Genomic DNA, 21,984 nt, shown 5'->3' with positions numbered 1-21,984 from the left:
AATGTCTCATTTTGGTTCGGCCTTTGTGGTCTATGACAAAAACAAAGGCCACACCTTCGTAGACTGCGTCCTCTGAAGGATACGGCCCCTGAATAGTGAAACAAGTGTGTGATTAATTCCAGAAATTACATTTCCAAAGAAATGTAATCTTGGTTTAGTATGTTAGTGTGGCAACAATCTATGATGTCCATCTGGAAACTGATCTTTCTCTTCCATAGACCTGAACTGAAGAATTAAGAGCAGATTCATTTCTAAATGAGTCATTAAGACAAACCTACTGAGTCACTAAAGACTATGAATATACACTTAGTTTTACAGCCATAAAACTACAGGGAAAAGGTTACAGATTATACTCTTATTGAAATACCAAATTGATCCCATGTCAGTTTTTATTTTAAATGTTATTTATTTCATCTTATTTCTCCAGTGTAATATCTACCATATTTGCAAATATCTCAAAACATATAATGAGACCCACAATTCATTTGATTTTAACATCAAGAAGAGTACCGTGTCGCTATCTCTATAAACACCTGACTGCTAAAAGAACATATGCTGCTGGTTTAGAAAAGCTTGACTCTGAAAGATGTTGGAAGATGTAATTTGGTGTGTCGACATGTAGTCTGGCAAACAAGCAAACCATTTTTTCTATAGCCTTGATGGAGTACAAGGAGATGGATGTTGTGAAACATGATTGTTTCCCTATTTTCCATGGCAATCATCTGTCTTGAGCAATGGGACAGCCCTGATTCTATACTCCAAATATTATAATACAGTATAATCATCATTTGGTTGACTTTTTATGTCCGTATAGAAATACTGTAAATTGTAGTTGTGACGCAAATGAACATTACAAACTTTTCTGAAATTCAAAACTCCAATGGACATCTGAACACATTTCCAAACAAGAAAGAAGAAACAAGCAAAGACATACAGTATTTCAATAGCATAATGAATGGATGACAGAGAGCACAGGATGGGTGGAGAACAAGAAACAGCATCAGTTATGAGGCAATTATAATGAGTCTGATGTACCCCCAGATTCTTAGACACAACCTATCAAGTTCCAAATGTGTTCATTCAAACTGTATGTCATTTAATACTATTGATAATATAAGAGTGGACATTGCTAACAATGTATTTTCTATACAGGTGATTTGTTAATGTTTAGGTCAGAGTGGTAGAAGCTTGACTTTTCACCCATTTATCCATTTGTTTTTAGCTATCTAACTATATTTGTTGCTTTTAGCTGTCTAATTCAACCATACACTACTTAGCTATGTGTTAACTTTTTATCCATTATTTTTAGCTAATTTATCCCAGCTGATAGTTTCAACTGTTTCTTCATTATGTTAAGTATTTGAACTTTTTTATTATTGCTTTTAGCTACCTACTATTATTTCAACCATTTACCCATACATTTCACTTTTCTCTTTTTCTTTCCTTTTCCATTTTCATAATTATTTAAGCTGAAATTCAACCATTTGCCTACTCTTAGCCAACTATGACAAGCATTTATGCAACTATTTGAACTGTAATTGATTACTTTTACCTATCTACTACTACTACTACTACTACTAGCCAGTACTGAATAGCCTATATGTTTAGCTAACTGTTTTCCTGCTCGCTTGCTAACTACACCAAGTACAGTGGCAACACATAATGTTCAGGTGTTAACTGAGTCAATATGTTTTCATTAATCAAGTCATTTTTATTTAATTAAGTGAGCATTTCCATGTACCCACTGGCAACTGCAGAAGTACCCCTGGGGATACAAGTACTCCTTGTTTGGAATCACTGTTAGAGCATGCATGGTTTGTGTCTATGGAATTGTTTAGAGATAAAAAAGCTTTCAGAGTGGAAAACTAATGCGTGGAAAACTTCTGAAATCTCTGAATGTGGAAATTGACAAAGAGGATACTGGAGAAAAAAACCACATCCCAGAACCAAAATTGCCCTCACCATGACCGCCACAGAAAACCCTGCAGGGAATCTCCACGTCTCATCTAATGTACATTCTACATAATTGTGGCTTCCTTGAAGGTGCCTTTTCACATGAACATGCTTTTAGGAACCAAAAATGGTTGATAATAGACTGCAATTTCTTTGAAAGCTTTTCCTCATAAAAGCGGTCAAAATGTTACAAATGGGCACTAGATTTAGCTCTTCTGACTGGATTAAATTCTGGGATTATATGTTTTAGAGGTGATTTTCTATTGTGAGCATAAAGCACATGTGATTTTTCTTTGTCTGTGGTTGAGAGAAATCAGCTGGTAGGTGAAAGAGATTTAGAGAAGGTCATTTCCATTCAGAATCAAACCAATAAATCTCCTAATAAATCTGTTTGACCTTGTATTCTGTGTTCAGAGATTATTTACGGTGCAATGACATGTTGTCATGGTGGCGTTGGTGTGTGTGTGTGTCATGATATATTCCCACAATAACTCAAAATGAATACAAACTTCATACACTGATCTGTAATGATGATCTGTGATATTGATTATTGTGAATCATCAATTCACAATCATCTGGAACCTACTATGACACAATAATACCTTAAATACAGAGCTCATATTAATACTTCCCAAATGTGTTGACATAAATATGTATCTGTAATAATTAGGTTAATTATTGACAGCATTTGTGTAAGTTTCTGTTAGTGCTAGTTACCGACAGTATTAGCCCTCTCCACCATCACCTTCCATAAGAATTCAGAAGTATGGAGCTTTAAATAGTAAATTACTGACAACACTTTCCCATGGAGTGCTTTTGCCGGAATTGCTTCCAGTGTGCTATTCCGTGGTAGCTGCCTGACTCATCTTTAATCACTACAGTGTGTGACTAAGCTCTTTAAGTGGTCTCTCTGCATTTCTTTCATGATCCACGCTTAGACCTGCAGCAGTGTTTTAGGAACATCTGTGGTCAAGGACACTTCTTACAGTATTAAAATCTTACTCTGCTGTTACTCCATTGGTCCCTCACATCTTGAAGACTTTTGCCAGTGTCACTTATCTGGACAGCGTGCCTCACGGTATTGCACAGTGCAGTGCCTGACCCTCCCCCTGCTCTCCCAGCCAAACCTCCCTCCCCTCTGTTCCCCACAAACTGTATCACACACAGTCAGCCATTGTGCTGCTCTGCTCTTATGTTGCCTGTGGTGTCTGTGAGGAGGTCCTGTGCTTTCTGTGTCTTCTGTGCTTCACACTCCTGGGAGCAACAGTATGTCCAGCTGTTGTTGCTCTCTCAATTATGCCCCTAAAGTGAAAGGGTGTTGATGGGAATATAGAGCTACAGTATATGCTGGGCTGGATCTAATGATCATCTTAGTAACTGATTAAGTTATTTAGTCTACAAAATGATAGAATTCAAGGCAGTATAGCATCTTATATTTGTTTTTTTTATAACCAACAGTCTAAAATCATTTTATGGTGATGTAAAACTGGGAACTGAACATCTTAGGACCAGCTAGGGTGTGGCAAAATTGTTTCATCTTTTGCCAGTTAATGAATCTATAAAATCATATCGGTGTGGGCTGTAGCATATGCTATTAAATGAAGACCGGAACATGACTGGCCCGAATCCAAGACAATATCTGAAGAAGGCATTTTTGTATTTTTATGTATTTTGATAATGCATCTGTAGTCGTGCTTCATTCATCCCAGAATCCTCATTACAAAATGTGTTTCCTTTATACAAAACTCTGCCTTGCATGTTTCCTGGCTATGAATGACATTCTGGTCAGAGCTGCACTTTTATTTTATTTCCCTTATTAAGTGCAGAGAGGAGTAGAAAAAAAAAGACTAATAAGTCCACTGTGCAGATATTCTCCAGTTGTCTTCCTTTGTACAGTATGATTATTTGTTGTTTTCACTGCAGGGAGAAGCCCAGACCCATTACATCAGAACCACTGAGAACACAGTCTTTTGAAATGAAAGAGGGAAAAGGTAAGGTGACTTCACTGCTCTCTGTGAATCTCAGTTGTCCTCAGTTATTTTGTGAAAACGTGGGCACCAGTTTGTTATATTTAAGCATGTGTTAATCATGATGTTTTTCATTATTGCTTATTCTGTGTTTTTGCAGTGATGGATTGTTTAGTCTGTAAAATGTCAAAAAAACAGTGAAAATGCCCATAAAACTTTCCAAAGCCAACTTGTCTCAAACCCAAAGATATTCATTTCACAGTGACATTAATCTGAGTGTATATATAGAGAATACATTTTCTGAGTGCTGGGACTTGTTGTTGCCACTGCTGCTAAATGAAGAGAGAATATCTGTCCTTTGCCGTGTTTGAACTCAGAACGTCCTGATTATGTGGCAACAGTGTTAACCACTGAGCTGCTAGAAGCCACCCTGAAAATCACATGTAAAATTCACAAAGTTAGGAGTTGTAATTGCTGAAAAAGCCTTTAGCTTTGTCTGGACGAGTTATAGGCATAACAGAATATTGCTTGGTCGGATCATGTTACAATTAAAGAGGAATCTGCAAGTTTAAGAAAAGGGAATTTAAGGAGGAACTAGGTCATCTCTCTTTGTGTGAATGAAAAAGAGGAACACGTATATGCATGCAACATGTACACAACTGTTTAGAAAGGTTCTGTCCTCACTCACAATGGCAGTAAATGGAAACTTGACTATCAAACTCAAACACGGCAATCAACAAGCCAGAAAGCTACAAGTCCAACTCCAATTATCAGAATACTGTACTACTAAGAAAATTGCCACCAGGATGGATTGATTTTTTTTGATTGATTTGCTCATGCAAGTGGTGGGATCGAACCCTGAACCTTTTGACACGGATGCAGATCCTCACGCAGGGAATAGTGCTAAACACTGAGCCTTGCAGGTATTTCACTAATGTATAGCACAAGTTCACATTTTCTGGATGTGAAAATACTCTATTTTGCGAAAGCTAACAGAACAACAGAGGGAAGTGAAAAAAGATCATACCGATTGTATCATAAAAGAACACAAGATTAATCTGAAGTTGATTCCTTCCCCCATTGTTTAGTGCTTTTGTCATTTCCCAAACGATAACCTAAGGTACAAACACAACCCAGCCTCATATCCGGCTCAGGGTGAAGGATGAGGCAGCAGTGTCATTTCATATTTTATGCTGTGAAATGACTATTATGTTTTGCAGGGAGGGGCTTGAGCGTGGAGTAAAATCCGCAGAGCATCCCTGCGGTGGTGTTAATCGATCCTGCGGTTTCCGCTCCTTGCCTGTCTCCAAGTTTGGGGCGTGCATGATTTGGTAGTAGATTTACAGCAGTATTACATTACTGCACTTCTTAAAATAGATATTCAGCTTTGCACTCTGTCAGTGTGGTATTGATTTTCAGTGATGTGTTGCTTCTGAAGGAGTGTCAAGCATGTTCACCACAACCATTGCTTGTATGGGTGGCTCTGGCCTACAAATCATGAATCAGGAAGATTATGCAGTAGATAAGATGTGCATTGTGCATTAAACAGTCAGTTGTGCGTCGCGTCAAATGCCTTTTTAATCTGATCTAAGCTGTAATCTGAACTCTCCATGGAACTCTCCACAGTGGAGTCAAGCACACATTGTAGAAGCTGATGTGATGCTGTTTGATTGCATATACTGTATCCTTCAATTCAGCGACCAAGTGTCAGTCTAGCATGATCCTCTTAAACTGATCGTCCTTCATCTGTTGCACTTCCCTCTCCCCCTCTCCCCCCCTCTTTCTCTTTTTTTTTTTTTTTTTACCTTGGTGTCTCTCTCCTCTTTTCTGTTCACATTCTGGTTTTTAGTTTTTTGCATCGTTTTGTTTCTCTGCCACTCCCATTTCCTTCAACTTTTTCTGAGCCTGAGCCCAGGTGGGGCTGGGATGTTTTACTATGACTAAATTAATCGCTGCATATTTCATTCAGTCAGAGTTGTTTCCCTTTTCAAATAATCTTCTCAGAAGAGGGAGGATGCTATTAATTCAAATGAGGTGATAATTCTTACTTTCTCTTCTTCTCTTCTGTACTCAACACCAGGATAACCTCATGCACTGTAAAGACATGAGAGGACCAAGGTGCACGTGAAGATGTCCCAGAACGCAACTAAAAGTAAGCTCTTCTGTTGATATCTGTGCACAATGTTTTTTTGTCAGAAGGATTTGTTCTGATTTGCTGTGGGCATAAAGAAGACAGAGTGCAGAATACTTGAATATAGACTCTTTTCAGTCCTGTCATCACTGTGAGGTTGCCAGGCAACCAGCAGAGACTCCACAAATTCACTGTTCCCAGCCAAAAAGAAAAAAAAATTCTTGAACACAACCTCCTATAAATCCACAACTTGATGTTTTTTTGCACTTTGGTTTTTGTATTGATTAAACAACTGGATGTAACATGTTAACTTTGTTATCTTTGGACTGAGCAAGGCCAGCTGTTTTCCTGCTGTTCCCTGTCTTTGTGCTAAGCTAAGCTAATAGGCTACAAGCTGCAGTTTGTGTGATATCAATTTTCTTATGTTACTCTCAAACAGAAAGCAAATAGTTTCTTTCCCAAAATGTCCTTTTACTTAACCATCATTATTACGCTCCCTGTCCCACTGTTGCCAGACAGGTTGAAGAGAAGCTTATAATATTTCATCATACATTTCTGAATTCACTGAGGTGCCTGTGCTCTATATAGAGATCTGTTAAAATTCAGAAGCAATGAATGAGAAAAAATAGAGAAGGGGATAATCTAATGATGACAGGGAAACATTTCCTAGCTTTGAACAACTGAGCAGGGGTTTTTCAAAGCTTAGTGTCATAGGTATCTTGACTAATTTCACTGGTTTTTGAAAAAGCACATTTTTATTCAATAGGTCATATGTTAATTTGGGAGTTTCACTCCCAATGAGTTTCACAGGCTGCTTCCTGTGTATCTGTGCTATTCGTTTTAAATTGGAAAGGCATTTCTATGCATTTCAGTTTCATTTTTCTGAACCCATTTTGGGATTGATACCGTACCTGTGGTGAATAGAGCACCATATTTTTTCTAAAGCCTTTTTTTTTTATCATTGATGAGAAGTACACATCATTTATGAAAGCTTTGAATTTCATTTGAAGGTGTTGAGACAGCATGTGTTGTATGTGAAATTTGATGGTCATGTTTTTTCATTCTTGGATATTTGCCTCTGTTTTGTCTTTGTTGACTCCAGCATGGTGCCTTAGGCTTGTTCCAGTTCTTTTCTTCATCTCCTTTGTCACATACTACTGTTCCGATGCCATACTTCAGAGGTAATTACGCACACACACACAGGCTCAACTGTTTCTTTCTTTATTCTTTCTGTCTCCATTGCTCCGGTATTGAGGTCACATAATTACAGAAATGCCCATTTCTGGTAAAAAAAAAAAAAAAAGTAAGCTCATGAGGTCTGTGTAGTGCTGAGTCACTAAAAAAAGTTAAGAAGACATACCACATTTTGATCATGCAGTGGTCTGAGCTGATGGTCAATTTAGGCCCTCACACATGCCCATTCTTGCACTTTTTGAGTGTTCTGGACCCAGTTCCTGGCACGCGGTGATTTTATGGATTCAGCAGTAGTTCTCATGCCAGTTTTGGTGATTGTCTGTCTTTCAGCTATGGAAGCACCAGCAAGCCTCTGAACAGTAGCAAAACTCTGTGTGGTGGCTGGCTAACCCAGAAGAAGTGGGAGAGCCTTAACTTTAAGTGAGTAATGGCATGTCTGTGTTTTTTTTAAAACACAAACTGGATGGAGTGGATGGCTTATTAAGGGAGGAAGGTATGCCAACATTTTTATTTGAACATAAGGTCTTTACCAGTCATGGAGGAAAAGCAAAGCTTAGTGAGAAAGAACAGGACTTTATTATAAAAAATATTTTTCCGTCTAAATCATTACATTAAGTTTCAGTAACTCAAGTGGAATGTCTTGATGGAACGGGTGAAAAGAACAGTTAATATAAAACCAAGGTTGGCTAAGAAAAAGAATGAGCTCTTGATAAAGTTGCGTTTGTCCTTCTCAGGTTCTGCATTTTTAAGTAATCATTGTTCCATGAGCGCCCTCTCATTTATTTTCTTTTGCTCTATTATCAGTTTATTCAGCTGTATATTTACTGGTCTTTTTGTGGACTTTGTTCAGTTATCAAATAGTGATATGGTCTCAATCTGTGATTTGTCCCAACCTCCTCCAAGGTCCCAGCAGACCTTCCACTGCCTGCACTTTAACCTTTGAAACAGTCAAGATTCATAATCCCTGTGTTTACCCCTGTAAGAGAACATGATTTGCATTAGGCTGCCGGCAATCACGGTGACATTTCTCTAATTAAACCCCTCCCCGGAGATTTATCCTGATCTCCTGCGGAGAGCTAGCTGGCACACGAGGGCAATAAATGTCTGAGAGACTCACTGTCAAAGACAGCAGGTCATAAACAGCTGGAGTGTGAGGCCAGCAGACACAGAAAAGCAATTGTTTCCCATATTACAACTTGCCACATTTGTCTCACTCCATGGACTCTGTGAATGTTATTGTTTTCTTTTCCCTCTCCTCAGCACAGAAATGCCAACAGAGGATTTTAATGAGGGAAATTTCTATTGAATGACATCATGTAAATGGCTGGTTTGCTTATAATGAGTCTGGTTTACCTGCTTAATAGATACCAGAACATTTGGGGAAGTTAAGGCATCAGTCAAGCATCAAGCAAGTTTTCCATGTGCCAATATGAACACTGTACTGTTTGGCAGCACAATTCGTATTGTCCATTGTGTGGTTTGATAGTTATTATAGCCAAAAAATAAAATAAGTAGTGTTCTTCATCCTCGCTGGCTTATGCCTCATTCATGTCCTCCCCTCCTCTCTCAGCCACAAACCCTTCTGCAATATAATGTATCTACAGAGTGAAGCCGTGTACACCGCAGTATTATGTTGTAATGCCTGGTCTAACATTCATCATGCAGCATTAGCAGACGGACACAGCTCTTTCTGAAACTGGAGGATTTCTTCTGGCGGGAGCATCTGTCAGCGCTGGAATTACCTTATGGCATTAAGGGCAGCGGTATGTTGACTTTACATTATCCTCTGCTCTCTCTGCGCAGGTCACTCAGGACATGTCTCACATCCTTTTTATGAAAGTGTATGTTTTTTGTTTCTTTTCATATTGTATATTCACACATTTCCAGTCTTGAATAGGCGTCATGTAGACATGTGGATGTTAACAACAGCTTTAACGTCACTGTAGATCTTAATACCCACTTGTACTAAACAATATTTTAGACAATATTATATTGTAATATTTTTATATTACGTTTAATTATCATATTATTATATTATATTATATGACAATGGAATCAGAGATGGTCTGTCATAAAGGTTTTGATAAGAAAATCGCACATTTTAAATGTGGGTTTTGATCATGTATCCATTTGTAATCAGGATGATGAATTACATTCATGACTCGTGGGAAAATTTAAGTCCTCAGTCTTTTATACGAGTTTCACTACTGTATTCAAAATTTTTAAACGTCAATGCTTTTTCAGCTGCTCCATTTCTTGCTTTCCCTCCCAGAGCTGGTGCTACTGAAAGTTCTCGCTGTAACTGCAAATTATCAGGTGCCAGCCAACATTGAAAAGTAAGTGTGAGCACATTTTGGCACAAAACACTAAAGCTCAACGTTCTATTGCTGTATTCAACGTTTCTTTTTTTCTTTTTTTACATTTATTGGCCATTGTTGTCTTTGATTTTATTTTACTTCCATTGTGCAGAACAATAATTAGCGTACTGCTCCAGCTGTGGTTCACATTTTATTTTTAGTCCTAGATTACGTCTTTGCCGTTGTTATGGGTACTTGGGTGAAGCCACATAACTATTACTCATAACAGTCAAGAAAGGACGATCAGATGTTACCGCTTTAGTAATGAAAGAGGTGTCAGTCATGTCTCGAGAGAAGGTGGCCTTTTGTTTCTAATTTTTGAAACCATTAAAACAGTTACCTCAAGACCTCACTGTTAAAAAGAAAAAAGTTGAGAAAAGCACAAACCAGTACAATTAGTCAGTTAAGTTCTGAAAGTGATAATTAAACAATTTAAACTTTAAGCAGACGAACGTATCTAATTGCACTGAGTTCATGATAAAAGAAAAGTTTATTTACCATAACTTATTATGTGATTTTACATAGAAAATAGTTTTTCCTGCGCTCTTGTACTAAAGAGCACGAGTCAACAGAACTTTCTCACTTTGTAATAAATCACAGATAAAGATTCTGAGTTTATTTAAATAAGACACCAGCTTCATTTGTTGGCACAATTTCGAATTGTACTTGAAACGCTGACAATTGAAGTTTATAAGGCCGAAAAACCTGTATTAATTTATGCCAAAGAATATAAATTGCAGTTTTTACAGTTTTGTGGGAGAAATAAACATAAATGTGCCACATTTCAAGTGTGTGTGTGTGTGTGTGTGATTGTGTGTATGTGTGTATGTTTGTGTGTTTGATTGTGTGTGTGTGTGTGTGTGTGTGTGTGATCTGTGTGTGTGTGTGTGTGTGTGTGTGTGTGTGTGTGTGTGTGTGGTGTTTCTCCACAGGCTTGAATGTAGAACCTGTGTAGTCATAGGCAATGGTTTTGCCATTAAAAACAGCTCCTTGGGAAGCATCATCAACAAATACGACGTGGTCATTCGGTAAGCAAGGATAACACCACATAAAAGTATTTTATTAGTGCAATCACATTTACTCATTCTTTTTACTATTTGATTCATTGCACAGAGGAAAGAAGAATAAAAGAGGGTAAGAATGAATTTTTGGGGGGGACTGTGTATTTTCATATTTTACAAAAGTGACGCTCAAAATAATAACAGTAAACCACAGATCTCTGCATAACCACTTTCATGTTTGAGGATAGTTGGGACTGAGAGATTAGAAACAGATGGATCCTTGCAATATGACCTTAAAAAGGGAATGTGTTCGTTTTCCCCCACAACTTAAAGCAGGATATAAATTCAATGATAGATACAGTATCCGACTGTGTGACTGCTTGACCCTGACATAGAGCCGTCCGGTCAGCAATTAGCAAACTTTTGGGTCAAATCAAGTTCTTTATAGGAGGAAAGAAAGTGTTTAGTTTACTCAAGGACAAAGGCACTGTCAGGCATCTGACTTTAGAGCCTTGGAATGAACACATGCATTCTGAGTTTTTATAAGCCTCTTTCAAACAGGCAGAATTTGGCCTGGCCACAATGCATTTTTATCCCCCTCATCATCCCCCTGTCCTACTCCTCCTCCCTCACATCTCTCCTTCTCTTCTCAGAAGCTAATCGTTCCCTGGCCATGTGGCGTGAGGTTATTGACATTCAGAATTCAATACATGCCTGAGAGTTTGACGTCACAAAGCTGGTTCATATGCTGGTGTCATATACGCCGCTAAAGCCTGTTGAGAGTTAAGTTTCCAAAGTGCGGACTAATCGCTTAACCAAACAACGTCTCTGCTACTGTGTTAATTCTTTGGTCAAGGAATGAGTTATGATGTGGTTGTTTGAAGAATTTGTTAAAAGGAACAAAGCAAGGAGGTTTTTTCACAATGAAGCATATATCGATTTTTAAGCCCTGAACAGTCATACACATCTCATATTTGCAGACAACTTTCTTTTTCTACAACTTTCTACAACTTTAAGGCATGTTTTTATCAGGTAAACCCCTGACATCAACAGGCCTACTGGACGTCATAATCCACATGCCAATACTTAATACATGTTTGGCATTAACACAACTGTGCGTGCCTCACAGAAATAGAACAAACATTAACTGATGAAACAGCAGCTTTTATGAATCAGAGCCACGTGGGTGTGGGAATCCAGTCACAGTGACTGGAAAACTTTAGGACTTAAATTGTTAAATGAGAAATTAGAATCATGCTACAGATAAAACGATAAATGTTTGTTCTCACGGCACATGAACGGATTGCTGGTTGGCTAACCAAACAGCTAGCTCTGTTGGCTGGTACATCCCTATGCTGTTTGCTACAATAGCTAAGAGCTGAAGTTCTGATGACACGTGCAAGTGTCTGTAAAACATGTTCCTGGGATTAACTTTCCATATTCTAAAGCTAATCTGCATTCACTCGTTCTAAAAACTGAAACCTTCATGATGTCAACAAAGTTAAACAATGATTTCTTTATTAGCATACAAAAAAACTACAGCTTCCATGAAGACTAACTGGCCTGGCAGTGTCGGTACTTATATATACATATATTCTAAATCTCTTTTAGAGCTATTTCTCCAACATTTTTTATCTGTAATCGCTGCTGTCTAAAAGTTTCTACACATTTAAACATGTCTTAACTAGCTGCTGCCCTTCACCTTGTCCATGACCCTCATCTTCTGACTGCGGAAATTCTGTTCTTTAAAGGCCACCACAAACAAAAATATTGAATATAGATATAATTAGACTTAGCATGTGAAACATACTGTAACTGTTGATTAAGGCTCTGTTCCAAGGCTGGATTTTCACATTGTTCCAAATGTCAGTGGGATTTTGAATGAGCTAAAACGGGACCTGAAAGTTCTGGTGTTATTCTGTCTATGTGTACACTTTTCATCTGACTCGGGGATAAGTATTATTATAAGTAAACAATTTACAAAAGACATTTTTTGTAAAGTTTTAGTTTACAAAGTTCACCATCATCAAAACACAAAATGATCTTGTGGAAGAGAGTTTTCTTCCCTCCAGTAGAGTTCAGAGACTTGTAGACTCAATGCCAAAGCGCATTGAAGCTGTTCTGGCAGAAGGTCGGGGCCAACACTTAACACTAAGACACTTCTATGTTGGTTTTTTCCTTTAATTTGTCACTGTTGTTTAGCTGGAGACGAATTTCCTGAATCTCCATCAAGTTCAAAGCTACGGCGCATTAGCCAGAAAAGACAAAATTATGAGAAGACACAGGTTTATTTGTTTTCTTATAATGCTCAACAATGTTTGAAAGGTTGGGATGTCATTATATGAAGAAGAAAATCATACAATTTTTCCTTAATAAAAACAATCTTGAAACTTCTTGTCCGTGAATGTAGTGTCATGTCCCTGACTCAGGTTGAATAATGCCCCAGTGAAAGGCTATGAAGAGGATGTGGGGAACAAGACCACCATGAGGTTCTTCTACCCCGAATCGGCCTCCTACAACCCTGGACTGCAAAACGAGCCTGGCACGCTCATGGTCCTCGTGCCTTTCAAACAGCAAGATCTGCGGTGGCTCAAAGAAATCCTTTATAATGAGAAGAGGGTACAGTATATGTGTGAGAATGCTCTCTCCCTCTCTCACACACACACACACACACACACAAAACACACACACACAAACACATGCTCGCCATATCTTTTTGTCTCACTTTCTTTCTTTCCCTCGCATAAACACACTCCTTTTAGCTTCTTTTCCAGCCCTCACTAGTCATCCATATCAGGAACAAACACTTAAAAGGTTCAACTTCAGTGATGCCACTGCCCTTTAGAGTTAAATGTAGTTTCCATTGCAGGCATCCTTCACTCTGTTGCTCGGGGCACCTCCGGGCTCCTCCTGCTAAGAGTTGCAGGGTCATTACCCCCTAATTTGCACATTGATTTAGTTGCTTCAAGACATGAGGGAGTCATAGGTTCAATTGCATCTCTATTTGTGTAAATTAAGTCAGTGTGCGAACTGTGTTTCTGCTCCCTTTAAGTGCACAACATCCTGCCTCTTATCTTTCTCTATTGTTTTTCTGCACTTCAGGTCAGGAAAGGCTTCTGGAAGCCCCCTCCCCAAATCTGGTTGGGTGATGTCAGTAAAATCAGAGTGCTGGACCCCCACTTTCTGCACCAGACTGCAGATAGACTGCTCCGGATCCCCCTGCACCCCAAGAGTAGACAGGTGAGAGATTGCTTCCATGTCACTGTTTTGTGAATAACGGATCTGCCTGCAGTTGCAGGAGTTTTGGTTCAGGTCTAAACTAATTTCTTTCCCTGCCTTTAATCAAACCAATCAAATCTCTTAACTCACTCAGTCTAAAACTGGTGATCTATAACTGTGATGGTGAGGCTTCTTCTCTGTTCCAGCTCATTAACATTGAACATTTCTGGCATCCGCGACTACAATTTTCCCACTAGAACCTTCTCTCTTGTTTGTTCCCTTTCTCACATACCTCCCTTTTTTCTCCTTTTTGCCCTTCACTGCTTCCCACATGAATGTTAACAAGGCTAGATGGAGCATCCACTGATTAGCCACAGCTCTTCAAGTGATACGTCTTGAGCGCTGTGATAAACAGTTTACTGGAAGAGCCATTTTTCTTGAAATGTAGCCGGGTCAATAGCGATTTTGTGGATCCAATTACTGCGAAACATGATGAAGATTAGCTTCTGCTTGGCATTCTGGCATCTCATTACAAGATAAGCTCCTCGTGTCTTCTAGGCTGCACAGTGAATCCCTGGAAAATAATTGGCTTTTGAAGGAAAGCCAAAATATTGTATGAATTTCAACCAGACACCCTGTTTTTAGAATAAGGACAGTTCCCAGTGTTCTTTCTCTGCAAAGCTGATTATTGCTGTTTTCAGGGAAACGTTTTTTTCACTATTGCAAGGTTTAGTTGATCTTGTGCGAGCATGCTTTGTGACTTTTGGCACAAGACAAAGACAAGATAACCTCATCAAAACGCAACAAACTGTAAGTGGAAACATAACCGTAAACTAACACACAAAACTTAATTGAAGAACAGTGATTGCGCAACGAGAAAACATGACACGTTACAATTTTTCTGCAGTGTATCATTGATGTGTTTTTGTTTCACAAATTGGACCACGACTTACCTCGTTGGCTGAGGCACTAGGATTTTGAAACACCATGGGACTTGACTTGGACCATTACTCATGTAGAATGAAGTTTTTATTGGCTCATTGCATCCCATCTGCCAAGTGGGGCTTGTTGTTGTGTGTGTTTGGTGGGGATCGTCTCTGACTGGCGTGGGCCTGAGCCAAGTTTTGTTTTGGTTCTGCTTGTTCCCCTCTCCTGAGCCCTTTTTGTCAAAGAGTGACGGGGGTGTTACCCTTTTGGACTGCAGTACAAACACAACTGGCTGGTGCGTCAGAAGAGTGAGCAGTGGGACGGCAGTGATCCTACAGGCCACCAGCAGGCTTGCCCGACAGGAGCTCTGCGCCATCTGCACAGACTGTAAGGTCGGTGGGGAGAGGAAGGTGGGCAGGAGGGGGAGGAGGAAGATGCAGGGATGATGTGTCGGAGAGGACTGGGGCCGACAGGAAGTTATATTTTGGTTGCTTTAACAGAATTAAGACACTGCCGCAAATATATATATTTCTTTCTCAAACCATACACACTTAACACAATAGGAAACCTAGATTTCCTTCACCATCCTCATGCTATCTCATCCTTTCCTCCTTTCTATCTGTGGGTATTCCTCATCCACCAAATACCAGCAGGGGTCCTGACTGTAGCAGATCACTCTGTACATACCACTCCCTTCCTTTGCTAAGGGACACCCTCAACACATGCAATGCACAAACTTTCCTTTCCCTTCAGTCTGAACATGAGACTATTGTAGTTCACCCAAACACAGGCTTGTGTTGAGCTCTTGCAAGGTATGGCTTGCTGCGGTGACAGTATGCAACATCCCCCCCCCAACCGCCCGCCCGCCCACCTCTCACCAAGGCTCCACGGGCCTGCATCCAAACTATGCGCCGGGCTGCTGCAGAGCTCTGGTGTTCGCCCGTGTGCTGGCGACCACATGAGGCTAATACACACAGAATGTCAGCTGTGTCCCATTGCGGGGTGCTTATCAGTTTCTGAATTGCAGAGGAAAAAAAAGACAGTCATGCTCAGTACAATAAGAAGTCAAATCGATCTGTATGAATGTTTGAGAAAGGAAAGAGGCTGTGTTTCAGTTTCCTATCAAGGCCTATTGTGGTGTAACTGTGTAACTCTGTATAACTGCACCTCTCTGGCCAAACCTTTAGGCACTGGGCTTTGATAAAGGTCTTCTAGGCTAAAAGCTTGGCCTAATATAGGCAATTTGCATAAAACTGGAGACCAGCACTAGACAGATACATGTGCATGATGTGCAAACACCACCTTAAGCACAGTGTGCACAAGCTCATAAACACACAATAACCCAATGTGTATAAATTAATTTTCAAAAAAGACAGACCGGATCTGAGGGAGAACTGAGCACAGTAAGACCTGAGTGAAAGATAATTAGAACAGCGGCAAACTGCAGCAGCACAATGTATTATCAATGAAACTGCTGCGGCAGAAAAGAGCAGCTGCGGCGGAAAAGAGCAGCTGCGGCGGAAAAGAGCAGCAATATAATTATAATATTAATATTAGACTTGTCTTTATACTTTAAAGACGAATCTATATAAATAACTGGGAAAGTCCTTTTTCTACATCCTGCACCAGATTCTGGTACATCATTCAACTTTGAAAAATGTTATTTTTACTCTTTTCCAGACCTGTGTGACACTTCAGTAACCTCTGCTCAAATGCAAACACACCAACAAATAGGCTAAATAAATATGTTGAATAAATACAATTAATTGAAAAATTAAAACGAAATAAAAAGAATGAGAATGTGAAATTCACACGGTCAAAGAGAAGAAGTATCTGTTTGCTGTGGAGAGCTTGCTGGTCTGTCATCTGGCTACAGACACCTTTTTGTAGCAGTACTTTGCAATGGGTAGTTTCTAAAATCAATAAGGCATCATTAGAATATAAATAATATATAGATACATAATTTTATCAAAAGCTTAAGTCAACTGACAAAGTTTTGGTAAAAATCAATGGTTTTATGCAATCAATAAACCCTATCTTGAGGAAATAAAAGAATAAGCCCCTGTAAACACTGTTACATGCACTGGTGATAAACTGGACAGTAAAAGTGTCTTAACCTACACGGGATGGAAATGGAACAAATGGAAACCTTTAGAGGAAAGAGATAAGAAAAGGCTGTTGGGAACAGGTACAGCATTTTGAAAGGGGATGGAAAGGGAGTTTCTTCTATCTCCAGGTCATGTGGAAGTGATTCTCCTTCTTGCCTCCTTGAACATGGATAATTTCTGACAGTCATATGGGAAATGGCAAAGAACACTGGGAAATCTCTGCGCACAGTAAAAGCCCGCCAGGGACAACATAACACACATGTTGCAACTCATTAAATCTCACATCGGTTTCATTTCTTGTTTTTCAAGATGTCAGTAGGGTGAAATGATGTCGATTTTTTTTTCCTTCTGTTTTCTGGAAAGGCAGATTACAAAGTGACAAACAAGAAAACAGCAGAAAGATGAATTTTAGCACAATTTATTTTATGTAGAGCCATTTGGGAAACAGGCAGAGTGGGACGGCAACAAAGATCCCCCACTGGACTTTTGTCCATTGTCCACTTTCCTTTATATCTCTTTATAGCTCTTATCTTTACTTGTCTCTACGGGAACATATCAAGTGATTATGAATATTCACGCCCCCTCTTACACTTTGTACATTCTTTTAACAACACTGAATTCACCTGACACACTCAGAAGTCATCACTGCTTTTTGAGAATATCAGAAATTGAATAGAGAAGATGTTTGAATGAGGAAGACAAAGTCACAATCCGGATGTGCGGACCTCTCCACATCAACCTGAGGCAGCATCTGGGGCTCAACCTGCTGACGGTGGTTTGTTTTCAACTGTGTCATGAAAGAAATTTTCTGCTGATCAGGGATGGACATTTTTACTATGTAGCAAATGCAGCATCACACTGGGCTTTATTCCTGGATCAAGCAACAATGAATCAGGGTCAGCTGAATTTATCATTGTGTTCAGGACATAAACTTTCAGGAGCAGGGCTGTGAATAGATTTGAAAACAGTGACAGGTGCCTTAAGACCAATTTTATTGCTTATAGGTTGCCAGCTAAGAGGTTTCGTTTGGGTGTGCCTGTGCACTCAGTCTATTCTGACAGTAAGTTATTCAAATAGTTATGACAGGAAGCGAGAGGGGACAGATAGATGGAGCAACATTCGGACCGGATTTGAACTAGTTATATTGCAGTTTGTGGTTAGCAACTGAAACCCCCTTGGTCTCAAGATATTTTTAGATTACACATACAGGGCAATGTATTTACTATAGAAAATAAAAGCTGCACGCATACAGAAAATGACTGTAATTGAGTAGACGCCCATGAATAAAACCATCTAGACCCTCATGTATTCAGTCTTTTGATAAGGAGAGGGCTTGTTAACGGCATCAAATGCAGTAGTGAGGTGTTTTATTTTTTTCATTCATTTATTTATTTTTTTAATGGCATCCATCCTCAGATAGAGCTGTGTCAGTGAGCACTTTGCTTCTGTGCCAAGAGCTCTCTTAAATTTTTCAAAAATAGAATCTGAAGACATATTTTCGCTAAAGGGGAACCAATTTCTCAAGTATTTTGACCAAAAACCTCAAGTGGGAAATTGGCCTGAATTGTTGAGTGCTACTGGCATCAGGAGTGCTTTTCTTCAGCAGAGGCTGCACTAAGTATGTGAGTACGCTGCTGCAAAACACCCAGTCTGCAGGGTGAGACTTGCTAATGCCTCGGATAGTATGTGCATAGGAAGTTGTAGTTCTTTTGTTTTGCCAAATCTCATATAAAGTACGATGTTTTATATAACATAACCTTGATTAGGCATGTGCCTATAATAAGTGCAGTCAACCTATGTGGGAACAAGGGGGAGGCTTTTGTTGTCAAGAACTGTAACCATGACACAAAGTGCTGCTGAGATTATTAGATTGCATTCTGCACGTGGAAAGGATTGAGTTGACCAACTGCACGCTAAAGTTTCTCTTGCCCTGTGCTACCATCTGGTGGTGAAATGAGAGGCTGCAGTTTTTGCATTCTTGAAGGGAAAAAACTCAACCCCCCATTCTTTCTGCCAGGGTGTCTTTTTGGATTCTACCACTAGAATGTCACAAATGTTCACACCATACACGCAGGGGCTTTAGAATGAGTGCAGTGGGCTGTCATTAAGTTTTGTTTGTTCCAGAAGCCAGTGCATCCTACCACGGGTATCCTCGCTGTGGTTGTCGCTCTCAACTACTGTGATGTGGTCCACATTGCTGGTTTTGGATACCCTAACTCAAAGAGCCAAAGGCAACCTATCCATTACTATGGGTATGACACCATGAGGTCCATGAAGGTGGGTAGCGGTCATCTATAATCTGTGGTAATACACATGCTTTCAACTCTTAAAATACTGATGCAGCTCCTCTCTCTCTCTGTTGCAGAATTCTTACCATGACCTCAATCATGAAGCTGACGCCTTAAAACGACTGGAAGATTCAGGAGCTATTATGTACCTGCACCCACATTTATGATACACACTTTTTTTCCTGTTTGATTGAATCCAAAAACAAAGATTGTACACCAAATTGTATCTGAATTGGGTTTGGCTCCTCTGATCCAAATCGGATCTTAAATGTGCCTTCTGTAGCGGGATACAAGACATTTTTCTGTCAAGGTTTTGAGTGTCACAGATTTAGCACTTAAGAACATTTATCTCCCTGGCACCTTATATTCTGTAGAGCTGCTTTTTTAAAATAGATTTCCTGTGATTTATCAAGTGCAATGGTTTTTGGTAGCATGGCTCAGCATTTTACATACATTTTGAAGGTTTGTAACCATTATGGGTAAACTTTCTATTAATGGGGTGACCCAGGTGTTGGTTTAATCTAATCTATCTAATTTAGGTCTGATAACATTGGCTCTTCAATAATTCCAGTGCTTTGATGTTGTTTTTAGGGCCATGTGATGGTTTGCCATAATGTAGGACTCAAGCATTTCAGATCTACAGCTCAGCATGGGGTACATTTCATGCGTATCAGTAAGCTGTAAAACTAATCAGTATCATGGTTTGAGATTTGTTTTTCATTTTAAAAAGTAAGATGTAGTCTTTTTTTTTAAAGTATGTTTTACAGGATAAAAAGAGGTGTTTTAGAATCTCTGGGGATTTTTTAATAAACTTTCAATATACATTTTAGTTGAAATGAAATGAAAATGAACAGATCAAACCCGATTCACACAGTAAGGTGGATTGCATTCAGCTTACTTTTAGATTTTGTCAGACTGGAAATACACATTGTATTTTTTACAGTTAGATTAGATTATAATTGCTGTTTAATTTATTAAATTTTTTTTCCAGAAACAAACAACTGGAATTTTTTTTTATTGTAAAGAATGAAATACATTTTTAATTAAAAGAAAATCAAACTGAATTTCATTTGATTCTCATTAACCATCCATACAGTGCAATTCAACAACTCATTCATGTTCACATGAATTATTGAACAGGCTCATGAATCTGCTGTATGGGAATCACTGCACTTTAATGAGATGACCTGAGTGAACCTGCATCGAGCTGTTGTTTGTTTGGCATACAAGAGTATAACATCACTGTTCGCCACTAGATGGCAGGCAGCCTCTGTTACATGCATATTATACAGTAGGTATTCTACTGCACTGCACATGGTGCAGTCATGCAGCAGCCCATCTTGAAGTGCCGGGGGGGGGGGGAATGGTAACAGAAAAACTAGCACTAGCACATGTGCTAGGGAACACACGTACAGTATGAACATCTGGAAGACCAGAAATTTTCACAATGCTAATAATTGAGAATGACTAACACACATTTGCCACCAGCGACAGATGTTAATGATGATTTCCAGTTTCTGTACACACGGCCCTCTATTAGTGTTGACATGAATAGAGTTGTGCCCTTGGCACTTAAAAACTAGGCTTACTCATTCGGCGGTACAACATCAGCTATGACAGGGTCCAGTTCATCTGCTGAGATCAGAGTGACAGGAGACATTTGTTGTGCTTTCAGTCCTATTTATTACAGTAAATGCTGCATTGCTCATACAACACCAAGTACTACAAGTAATAATAATAATAATAATAATAATACTAACAACACTTTACTAATTATACCATATTTCTGATATTCTGGTGTGAATATATTCAAGTATAATGTCAAGTGCAGATCGGTATCTTTTGAGTGATGTATACCTTGCCATCAAGGTGAGGCTTTTGTACTATAACTAAGTTCCACTTTGCTCGTGTATGCTTTTATACCAGCAGAACTCATGAAGGGATGTTTTTAATGCCATACACTAATTCTGCTCTGATACATTTGCTCAGCTGTATGTTCCATTTTGCCTAAATCTGTGTATTTTGCCTGGGTTTTGTTGATACGTAGGATCAATCCTATATTTGCAGCAGGGTACAGACCATAATCATACGCCTACCCTCTTATTCAGTTCACTACAATTGTCAATTGATGGTGCTAACTGATTTTTCTTGCCACTGAAAGCCAATCTGACAGCAAACAAAACGTCCTTTTCAGTCCATTTAAAGCTCATCATTTCAGTTTCTGAGAGCCGCCCATTATGTGTGGAGGGGATATTGTCTGTTAGTGTAAAACCATCCTTTTTCAACCCCTCCTCAGGCATTCAAACATGTTTGAAAAAAAAAAAAGCATTCAAGCATGAGTTTCACGTTCATTCACATCCACATGAATACACACCAACTGTATGAGCTTATGCTTCCACTCAGATGTAGAAACATTTACCTTCATATTGCTGCAAAATATGTAACCAGTCATTTTTTTAAATTAAATTATCTGGACTGTTGATATGCATTCGTTTTCCCAACAATACAAGGGAAGTTTCGAAAAGTAGCCCCTGTCATGTCACGCTTGATGGTCTGTGTTCACTTCCCTTGTGGGAACACAACAGGGAGTTACATAATTGAACAGGATTTGTGTGAATCTGCGGGCTGTTTATATGACAACTGAAAATCAGGTCAGACTTTTCTGGAGAAACTCTTGCACTGTAAGCACAACCTTCGAACCCCCCCCTCAACCCAAATCCAGAGTGTTAGCCAGTCAGTGTGCTGCAGAGCAAACGTGTTAACGCACTGCACGGTGCTGTTAACCGCATCATCTTATGGTACAGTGAGTGCATATTTTTTTAGCATGGGTAGCTCCTGT

At 39.2% G+C, this 21,984-nt stretch overlaps 1 protein-coding gene across 5 annotated transcripts in view; it reads left to right on the top strand.

Annotated features, from left to right (window-relative positions):
• st3gal4 (ST3 beta-galactoside alpha-2,3-sialyltransferase 4) overlaps positions 1-21,625 on the top strand; it is a 25,615-nt gene extending 3,990 nt beyond the window's left edge. Inside the window, exons 2-13 of one of the 5 annotated variants that reach the window (XM_087177743.1) lie at positions 3,877-3,944; positions 6,001-6,072; positions 7,154-7,232; positions 7,576-7,665; positions 8,911-9,008; positions 9,518-9,581; positions 10,535-10,630; positions 10,716-10,736; positions 13,033-13,222; positions 13,706-13,843; positions 18,982-19,134; positions 19,223-21,625. In XM_087177743.1, coding sequence (XP_087033869.1) covers positions 6,051-6,072; positions 7,154-7,232; positions 7,576-7,665; positions 8,911-9,008; positions 9,518-9,581; positions 10,535-10,630; positions 10,716-10,736; positions 13,033-13,222; positions 13,706-13,843; positions 18,982-19,134; positions 19,223-19,312 — 1,041 coding nt within the window. In that variant the 5' untranslated portion in view covers positions 3,877-3,944; positions 6,001-6,050 and the 3' untranslated portion in view covers positions 19,313-21,625. The remainder of the gene's footprint in view (positions 1-3,876; positions 3,945-6,000; positions 6,073-7,153; positions 7,233-7,575; positions 7,666-8,910; positions 9,009-9,517; positions 9,582-10,534; positions 10,631-10,715; positions 10,737-13,032; positions 13,223-13,705; positions 13,844-18,981; positions 19,135-19,222) is intronic. The other 4 variants (XM_087177744.1, XM_087177746.1, XM_087177745.1 and 1 more) reach the window with 4 other exon arrangements.
• The last annotated feature ends 359 nt before the right edge of the window (positions 21,626-21,984 follow it).

The sequence above is a fragment of the Seriola lalandi genome, unplaced genomic scaffold (assembly GCF_002814215.2).
Source record: "Seriola lalandi dorsalis isolate HSWRI2012SDOR001 ecotype SW California unplaced genomic scaffold, Sedor1 jcf7180002054642, whole genome shotgun sequence".
NCBI lineage: Eukaryota > Metazoa > Chordata > Actinopteri > Carangiformes > Carangidae > Seriola > Seriola lalandi.
Note: the sequence above shows the minus strand (reverse complement) of the source record. Positions and strands in the feature narration are given on the sequence as shown.